This window comes from Cannabis sativa, chromosome X, assembly GCF_029168945.1.
Source record: "Cannabis sativa cultivar Pink pepper isolate KNU-18-1 chromosome X, ASM2916894v1, whole genome shotgun sequence".
NCBI classification, from domain to species: domain Eukaryota; kingdom Viridiplantae; phylum Streptophyta; class Magnoliopsida; order Rosales; family Cannabaceae; genus Cannabis; species Cannabis sativa.
In genome coordinates, this window is record NC_083610.1 from 60367727 (window position 1) to 60377805 (window position 10079).

Below are 10079 nucleotides of genomic sequence, written 5' to 3' on the forward strand. Positions count from 1 at the left end.
GTTAAATGGAAGGTAAAGAACCATTCCAAACTAACTCATTATCTAATCCAAGGCCTAACTTAGCTAAATTATGAGCAAGAACATTATTTTCCCTAGAGATGTAAGAGATAGCTAGCCTTGGACTGAAAGATAACAAGTTATTAATACTAAGAAGAACATCATCCAACACACTATTATTCCAATTACAAGAGTTAAGTTTGTCTACTATTGATTTACAATCTGTAAGCAATACATCTACAGGGAGAGAAATCAGCTGAGCCCAATGAATTGCCTGAAAAATAGCCTTAGCTTCAGCAACCGCAGGTGGCACCAACCCAGAAAAAGGAGCAGAAAAACCAGCTTTCACTGCATTATCAGCATCTAAAACCACCAGTCCAATACTGTGCCTCCGATTAATGGAATCAATGGTTGCATCTATGAAGAGTTTAAGCCCTATAGAAGAATAAGACTGCACTGAATTCGAACGAGGAGCTGATTGGGAACCTGTGATAGGATGTTGCCGAGCATCCAAAAACTTAAAGTAAAAAACAAGAGCCCAATCAAACACTTCTTTTGGAGGAACCGTATACTGATTATGAACAAAGTTATTCCTTTGGTTCCATAAAGACCAAATAAAACAAAACAAAATACCAATATCATGTTTGTCCAAAGTTTGAAACAGACCAAGAAAAAACCCATCAATATCCAAATTTTTATAAGCATCATAATAATCTGCAAACCTGGAATATCGCCAAGCTTTCCTTACCCTGGAGCAATCTAGTAAAGCATGCTTAGTTGTCTCATTCTCCATCTTACAAACAGGACACAAAGGAGAATTTATCACACATTTTTTAAACAAAGAAAAAGCCACAGGGATAGCCTTAGATAACAAACGCCAGACAAAAAGTTTAACCTTAGGAGGAGCAGAGGAAGACCAAATTTTTGTCCAAAACTTTTTTGACTCAGAAAAAGAAGAAGAAGATGGGAGATCCTGATTGGAAAAAGCTAAATGATAAGTCGACTTAACAGTAAAACAACCAGAATTTTCCTTTTCCCAGATCAGCTTATCATGACCATAAAATCCAGAAACAGGAACAGCAAGAATATCATGGATCATGGACTCATCAAAGTAGGACTGCAATTTACTCACATCCCAAGTGCCCGAATCAGTGAGAAAAAAAGACAAAGTGTGAGAAGAAGGAGGTGGATTAGTAGAAGTAAAAAACTTGAATCTATGATTAGGAAGCCAATGATCACCCAAAGTTTGGATCCCATATCCATTGCCCACTTTCCAAATAAGGCCAGAAGCCATCAGGTCTCTACCCCATAAAATACTTCTCCAAGAAAACGATGGACTATGACCAGGGACAGCCTCAAGAATAGATGAACGAGGAAAATACCGAGCTTTAAGGATCCGGCTAAGCAAAGAATCAGGGTTCTGGAGTACACGCCAAGCCTGCTTAGCAAGCATAGCTTGGTTGAAATGCACAAGAGACCTAAACCCTAAACCACCCTTAAATTTAGACTGACAAAGAAACTTCCAAGATTTCCAATGGACTTTCCTAGCCTCCCCAGTAGAACCCCACTAGAATCTAGCCATCGCAGCCTCAATTCCTTTACAAATTTTAACAGGAAGCCTAAAATAAGCCATAGCATAAGCAGGGATGGCTTGGATGACAGCCTTCAAGAGAACCTCTTTTCCAGCTCTAGAGAAACACTTGGAAGACCAACTTCTCAGAACAGAAGCAACTTTATCAGACAGATAGGTGAAAGAGTGATATTTAGACCTAGTAAGACATTGAGGAAGACCTAAATATTTACAACCAAAAGGCCGATCCTCAAGGTTAAAAATTTGAAAAAACAAAGCACGAATATCAGGAACAGTATTAGGAGAAAAAAGAATATAAGATTTAGAGAAATTAATGGCCTGCTCAGAAGCCTTAGAATAGATATTAAATACATCCTGAAGAGCAAGGCAAGAATTCCTATCAGCAGTACAAAACAAAAGGCTATCATCAACAAAAAATAAATGAGAAATAGCAGGAGCATGTCTAGAGATAGCAATACCATTGAGAATATGAGCATCCTGCCTCATTCTAAGAAGAGAAGATAAACCTTCAGCACAGAGAATAAAAAGATAGGGGGACAAAGAATCCCCCTGCCTAAGACCTCTCGAAGGGTTAAGAGAACCAAAAACTTTACCATTAAGAAGAAAAGAAAGATTAGTAGTAGTAAGACAATTCATAATTAGTCTAACAAAATTGAGGGAAAAATTAAAGTGAAACATAAAGCTCTCCAAAAAATGTCATTCAACACGATCAAAGGCCTTAGCCATATCGAGTTTGAAAAGGTTATTTTCAAAAAGGAAAAGTAAAAGAAAGAAAAGGAAGCCGTTATAAAAATAGAATACAACGGTCACCTTTTTCAAAATCAAATCCTCCCTCTTTTAAGATAAACCCCTCTCTCTCTCTCTCTCTCTCTCTCTATATATATATATATATATATATAAAATATATATTGAGAACCCCGGTTACTGGACACTCCCAAACCTTTCTTTCTTTCTGTTTGTGCAAAGCTTACAATGGCTGCCACGAACGAATGCAAACTAAGCCATAATCAAGAGCCAAAAATCCCAGTCTTCACTGTCTTGAAGAACGGAGTCATTCTAAAGAACATCTTCATCGTCAACAATAACATTCCCCAAATCCCGACCCAAGAACACGATGAAATACTAATCGTCGGACGACACCCTGATTGCAACATCATGTTGACTCATCCCAGTATCAGCAGATTCCACCTCCAGATTCTTTCCAACCCATCCTTACAGAAGCTCTCTGTAATCGATTTATCGTCCGGTAAGGATCTTTAATTTCTTCTCTCTTTTCGTATTTAGGGCTCTTATGGTTCTTGATAGAATGGGTTTTGCTTTTTAGTTCATGGGACTTGGGTTGCGGAGAAGAAGATTGATCCATGTGTTCGAGTTGAGCTGAAGGAGGGAGACTCTCTGAGAATCGGCGGTTCGAGCCGAGTCTATAGGTTGTACTGGATTCCTTTCAGCCAAGCTTATGATTTAGAAACCACGCATGTATCCGTACCCGATGTTCCTAATCCACAAGAAGAAATTGAAATGGGATTAGACCGGGTATGAAATTACTTCCCTCTTCCCCTTTTGAAAATTTGCCAAAGAAAATGAAGTGAGTCGTTCTTGAATACGTTTGTGCATTTCTGTTAGGATGAGAACTCTATGATGATCGAGAATAAACCTATTGAAGAAGAAAATAACTCGATGACAGTGGAACCCAAAGCAAACGAAGAAAATTGTGAGGTGAGAATTACATGATTTAAAATCATTTAGTATATTGTAGCAAAATTTTACTTTTCTCTTTTTCCTTTTTGTCTTTTAAAATTAGGTTTTGTTTGTTTATTTTGACTTTTGTAGGATAACAATCATTTATCAGTAGTAAATAAAGACATGCAATCCCTGGATTTGGTTGTTGAGGATATGAGTTCATTATTTTCTGATGAGAGTTCGATTATAACTGTGAAAAGGGAGATTCCATCAGCACCTCCTATACCTGAAAATCCAGTTTTTGTAATTCTGGATGAAAATGATGAACTTGCTGAAAGCCCACTAAAAGATGTCACTGAACATAATGAAATCCCAATCCTTTGTAATAGGCTTTTTGGAACCGACTCAGAAATTTTAACTTTGGGTTCAGATTGCCATTCATCTTCTGTTAAAGATGTTTGTGAGATAGTAATGCAAGAGAGGTCTCCTATAAGACTAGAGGAAGAATTTAATCAATTTGTAGGCCGTCATTCCTCATTTTCCATTGATAATGAAGAGAAGGTTGAACTTGCCTCTCAACCATTTGAGGAAACTGAAATTCAACGCATTGACATAGAAAACCTTACCCCAGAAACTCCAGATGTGGAATCACTATCTCTTCAAGGTAAGCTTGAAAATTACACAACAGAACGAAATTCAAACTCATTGGTTGACTTTATTTCTGCATTCTCTGATGGCATTCCTGTAGCTTCTGAAAGAATTGAAGAAGCTGAAGAGAAGGATGTTTCAGTAGATTATTGTGAACCTTGTATGGGTGAATTTGTAAAGTTGTTTCCAGCTTGGAAGGATGTCCAGGAAATTACAGATGACAAAGAAAACCAAACCCCGCCGTCTCTCTTTGAGGAAACTGCGAACGAAAGCCTGGCCAGGAAAGACTATGAGCAGAAAGATGAACCATCTTTGTTGCTTGGATCAGTCTTTGCTAAGACTGAAACTCAACAAACTGACATAGAAAGCTTAACCCCAGAAGCTCTTTCTGATGTAGAACTATCTCTTCGAGGAATGAATGAAAATTATACAAGTGAACAAAAATCAAACTCATTGGTTGACTATATATCTGCTTGCTCTGATGGCATTCCTTCAGCTTCTGAAAGAATTGAAGAAACTGAGGACCAAAGGCTATACATGAAAGGTAATGAACAGAAGGATTGTGAACCTTGTATGGCAGAATCTGTAAACTCATCTCTGCCAGCTTGGGAAGTTGTCCAGGAAATTGCAGATGACAAAGAAAACCAGACCCCACAATCTCTCTTTGCTGGAGGAGGTCTACCTCAATCAGAAAAAACAAGGAATTCTCCATTAAGATCAGATAAGAGTCCAAGCTTTGGAAGCATTTGGTCTAGGAGGGGTAAAGCTGCTAGTGTTATTTCCCTTCGAACCGGTAGGAATAGATTAAAAGCTGTGCAAGGTGGGTCTGATTCTAAAGCTGTGCAGCATAATCAGGAGAGTACTGAAGAAAAATCTATAACAAAGGAAATGTTCACTTGCTTGAACAGGGAGGAAGAGCTCTTTACTCCAGATAAGGAAAATTTCATCCCAACTCTTTTACAACAGAAGTCCTCAAGAAAGAAAGGTACACCTTCTGGTGTTACCCAGCTTGGAACAACTAATTGCAGATCCGGAACCAAATGGGGTGCTGCAGATAAATCAATTTCAAAGGAACTTTTCTCTCACGTTGATGGGGAAGAAGAAGAGATTTATACTCCAGACAAGGAAAATTGTACCCCGAATACCCTTCTACTCAAGTCCATAAAAAAGAAGGGCACGCTAGAAGAAGTGAAGCATTCTATATCATGCAGAAGACCCTCCTCAAAGATTACTTCTAGCCCCAAAATGCACCCTGAAGGAAACTTAAATTCCTTTTCAAATGAGGAGAATCATTCATTGAGAGTTTTACAAGAACGGAAATTTGTGAAACAAACTAGCTCTGAAAATCAGGTGGAGGTTGAAAAAGAACTTGTCTTTAACAATAGAAGACTGGAAATGAAACGAGTTCCATTTCAATCCCTACTTGTAGACACTCTAGAAAATCAGGTGGAGTTTGAAAAAGAATTGGTCTTTAACAAAAGAAGACTGGAGATGAAACGAGTTCCATTTCAACCACTAGTTGTAGACGCTGTAGAAAATCAGTTGGAGGTTGAAAAAGAATTGGTCTTGAACAAAAGAAGACCGGAAATGAAACGAGTTCCATTTCAATCACAAGTTGTAGACACTGTAGAGAACAGCAGATCAGAAATGTTGCGCCCTAGTTCTCCTACAAGATGCAGCTCTTCAGTAAATTACACTCATACTGTTGACAAGGTTACTCATCCATTCTCTGTAAGTTGTGTCCAACTTCATATTGTTTTTGTTTTAACTTGTCTGAACAAGTATAAATCAGTAATTGAAGTTCATTTCAGAACATCTCCGTCCGAGGGGATAAGAGGGGATGGACCATAGTTGTGGACACAACTACTCTTCTGAACAAGGATTCCAGGAAGGCACTGCAGCTTTTGCAAGGTCTAAAGGGGACTCGGTTAATCATTCCAAGAATGGGTAATGAAAAAATTAAATATACATATAACTTCACTTGCTGTTGTTGCATTAAATTATATGCTAACTAAATGTGTCTTTGTTATCAGTTATAAGGGAATTGGATTGCTTGAAGCGGCAAGGCAGTCTATTCAGAAGAAAGCCTGAGGCTTGCCTGGCGTTAGAATGGATTGAGAAATGTATGACAGAAACAACATGGTGGATTCATGTCCAGACCTCAGTGGAAGATGGAAGGCTGACTGCTTCTACTCCCCCCGCCACTCCTAGATCTCCATTTAGCCAGGGAAGTGGGGGCTTTTACCGTGGAACAAACTCGCTTTTACCGTGGACTTTAATGGAAATTCTTTCCCCAACAACAGAAGACCATATCTTAGAGTGTGCTCTACTGTGTAGGAAAATGAGACCTGATGAACAGCATGTCCTCCTTAGTGACGATCTTACTCTAAAGATCCAAGCGATGGCAGAGGTAACGTGTGAAATATAGAAAGTCATGTTGAGAACGCAAAAGTTACACCAAAACCTTGGCCTCATTTTTTTTTTCTTTTTATCATTGCATCATCGATTGCAATTGTTGACTAAATTTTTATTTCAACAAATACATTATCACAGTTGCATGCTACCAAATTTTGGAATGTTAGTCATTTTCCTTTTTATGATCTTTTCAGGGTTTCATCTGCGAGACGGTCCAAGAGTTCCGAGAGAGTCTGATGAATCCATTTTCTGAAAGGTTTTTGTGGGCTGACAGTTCTCCCAGAGGGCAAACTTGGTCTGTCTTAGATGATGTAGTTTTGAGGGAGAAGTACAATCGATATCCCTCGAAGAAGTCTTCCAAAGGAGAAAGTGCTAAGGGTTTAAAGCTCATTCTGCTCCACAATTCTCATTATGGACAGAGAAAATATTAGCTATATCGTTTCAATGTTAGCAACACAGGCAGGATTAAAAAGTGCTAAGGGTTTGAAGCTCATTCTGCTCCACAATTCTCATTATGGACGAGAAAATGTTAGCTATATTGTTTCAATGTTAGCAACACAGGCAAGATTAGAAAAAAAAAAGCATTTTGGTTGAAATTATTGTATGGGAGTTTAAGTTTCTTTTGCCATTGTTATAATGTGTGAATGCTTTTTCACCATCTTTTTCTCGAAATTAGAACATCTCTTAATTGGTATAAAAATGGCAGAGGATTTGTCGCATGTGATATGCTTTGTACTAAGTTCCAAACTACACTAAATATTGCTTCGATCTGTCACTGTTTGTAGACAATTTCACTGCTATAAATTTCTTGTGAGATTAGCAGGACATAATAATAGGGAAGACTAATGGAAAAAGAGTTATAAGAAAGTAGAATAATTTATTTAACTTCAAATTACAGGTAATGGGGTCACCTCACCTTTTATGGTAACAGAAAACTAGGGATTTCGTGCCCCTAATGTGTGCTGAAAATAAACCCATCAATATTACTAAAGATTATTATTAGAACTGGACTCAGCTCCGATCTTTGGAGGGTAACTACAAGACCCTGACAAAAGAAATGAGAACGAGCTCTCTGAGTCTTCAAAAGGAGGTCGAGGGAACTCATGAAACCCACCAAAGTTACATGTGTCGAAGTTAAGTGGTGAGAAACATGCAGTAGGATCGTCAAGGTTTCCTTTCTCATCCATTATGTTGTGAACAACAGTTTCACCAGGAGTACTGGGGCCAAAATTGAAGGTTACAGAATTTACAGAACCCTTATTTGTTACTTCAATCCCAGTTGAATGATCAGCTGGGCCACCACCATTTCCTCTTGTTTCATCAATTGGTATGGCAGGAGTATGGCCTTGGAACAGCGCAATGTGCCCAAAAAGCTTGTCTTTCCTTGAGAAGGTTGTTCCACAAGAGCAAAGCCATTTGTCCTTGCCACAATGCTTCTCATGAGTTTTGAGATCTGCAATTACTGAGAATTTCTTTATGTTGCATCTGCTGCAAGTATAACTCTTGTCACAATGGGTTCTCTTATAGTGATTTTTAACACATAGAATAGTCTTCAGAGGCTGGAACTTCTTGTGATCTTTGTTCCTCTTGCAGCCAGCATAAGGGCAGGAATACCTCTTGATAACCACAGGTTCAGATCCCAATTCTTTGTGTGGCTTAGCAAGCGCTGCTGGGGTTTTATACTCGTCACCATGACCTCTCATGTGCATTCTCAAATTCGCATCCCTCTTGAATCCCTTTCCACAAATGGCACAGAAGTGCGTATGAGGTGCCAGGATTTCTTCTTTCTCTAGTTGTAAGATCTCATAGGTACCAGGTGGAAGGTTCTCACCATCATCAGCATCCTCCTCATCTTTAAAATCATGTTCATCCATGTGGTTGTTATGCTCAACCCCATGATTAGCATTCTTATCTATTTGATTGGACTCTTCAGAGATTTTGCTTCGGCCATTGTTTTGTGGCTGAACACCAGCACTCACACCAAGGACCTCACCAGGCTGCGCAAGCTGTCCCATAGACGGCAGGTCAGTGGTAAAGGTGTTCTGCGCAGATGGTAGAAGGCTACCAGCAGTAGAGATCAGCTGAGCAATGATTGAAGTAAGATCAGCAGTAATGAGTTGATGCTGCTGAGCAACCTCAGTTGGTCTACCAAGAACTTGGCCTCCCCCACCAGCAATCAACTGTACTAAATTCTGCAGTTGGTGAATTTTTTGTTCCAGGAAAGAAAGATTGTTCAGCATTGCACTTGGATCCCAATCAGGGATATTATTGGCTTCCTCTGTATCCTGCATATGAACATCTTCAGGACCCAAGACTTTACTTTTATTACTAAGGTCAAGAGGAATTACAGCATGAACTTCAGAAGACTGATCAAATTCTCTGAAAGATGGTTCAATTCTGACGCCGTAATCTAAAATTGAAGAGTTTGGCCACTTCTGTTGGCCTTGATGTGAATTGAATTCAGAGTAAGATGATGGAGGATCCGACGAAAGCTCTTTTGAGGAAGAATTTGGCCACTGGCCTGCACATAGCCCTTCTCTAAGTTCCATTTTTTTAGTTTTCTTCTCCTTCAGATATTAATTAATGTCCACTAGCAACCAAAGCTTAAATTATAAAAATAAATATAAATTAGTAATAAAAAAGATATGTTCAACATCATCATTGTTATAAATTTAAACAAGATAGAAATATTAGCATTAAAAAAAAAGAACTAAAATCCTCATCAACAAGTAGCTTGTTTACTGGCTAAAATAATTAAGAGAAAAATAAAAACAAGTTCATCAAGAAAAGTAAGGCCTCCCTCTACATATTTCCTCAAATCACAGTTTTTGCAGTTACACATTTTTGCTTCAATCAAAATTATCGTAGTTCCTAAAGGCGTCAATGGTACAAACATAAAGGACTCATTCATTTACATATTTTTATTCATGAATTAAAAAAAAAATAGAAAAGAGTCAAGTTGGAGGGTGAAAGGGCTAATAGAAAGTTAGAAACCACGTTTCTACATCTAAAGTCAAATCTCAACTAGGTAAGTTAAAATTCAATCTTTCCTAAATAAATAAAATAAAATAAGCTAATCCAAGATCCCAAAACTCATACGAAGATGGCCTAAAGCCAGAATCTCTTACACCCCAAAACTGTAAGAGTAACCAAAACCCCCCAATGTTATCCCAATCCATGTAGAACTAAAGTACAGATAAGACTACCATATTCTTCAGGCAAAAAAATCAATATAAAAGAAAAAAAAAAACAGAAGAAAAAAGAAAAATCAAACCAGCAAAAACAAAGAGAAAGGTCTAAATCCAAACCAGGAACATGTATTCATTTCATCACAAAACAATAATAATATAGCTATTAGAATCCATAATAGTCGTACACAACAAAAAAAAAACACTTAACAAATTCAAAGAACAATTTATTAAAAAGAAAAAGAAAAAAAAAACTTTTTTTTTCTATTTGAAACAAACCAGATTGAAGACTAATCAGATGCTCTTGTCTCCAGTGAGTTGGTTTCTGGTCCATAATTTGAGAAATAAAGATAAAGAAACGAGGAATGGAAAAGGTAAATGCAGCCCAAATGCCACCCCATATATATATACATAACATATCATGTATGTGTATTTTGCGGTGTGCCCCGATGTGTGGGTGGGACCATCCATTTAAGGTCAACCCTCTCCATCAGACCGTTCAATTTTTATTTTTTGGTTGGTTCAGTTCTTTGTGATTGTGTTAGTAAAAAAGTCTATCA

General features: G+C 38.0%; 2 protein-coding genes across 3 annotated transcripts; one reads left to right on the forward strand and one right to left on the reverse strand.

Annotated features, from left to right (window-relative positions):
• The first annotated feature begins 2479 nt into the window (after positions 1–2479).
• Positions 2480–7050, forward strand: LOC115723694 (FHA domain-containing protein PS1). Of its 2 annotated transcripts, XM_061106814.1 has the most exons (8): positions 2480–2834; positions 2913–3121; positions 3212–3304; positions 3419–3932; positions 4017–5647; positions 5728–5863; positions 5950–6326; positions 6526–7050. In XM_061106814.1, the coding sequence occupies exons 1-8, from the start codon at positions 2561–2563 to the stop codon at positions 6760–6762; spliced, it is 3471 nt and encodes a 1156-aa protein (XP_060962797.1). In that variant the 5' UTR covers positions 2480–2560; the 3' UTR covers positions 6763–7050. The 2 variants fall into 2 exon arrangements, with proteins under 2 accessions (XP_060962797.1, XP_060962796.1); XM_061106813.1 differs by having other exon boundaries at positions 3419–5647.
• Positions 7051–7188: 138 nt separating this feature from the next.
• Positions 7189–10079, reverse strand: LOC115697194 (protein SENSITIVE TO PROTON RHIZOTOXICITY 1). Its single transcript, XM_030624108.2, has 2 exons — positions 9799–10079; positions 7189–8934 (listed from the first exon to the last, which is right to left on the reverse strand). The coding sequence occupies exon 2, from the start codon at positions 8878–8880 to the stop codon at positions 7318–7320; it is 1563 nt and encodes a 520-aa protein (XP_030479968.2). The 5' UTR covers positions 8881–8934; positions 9799–10079; the 3' UTR covers positions 7189–7317.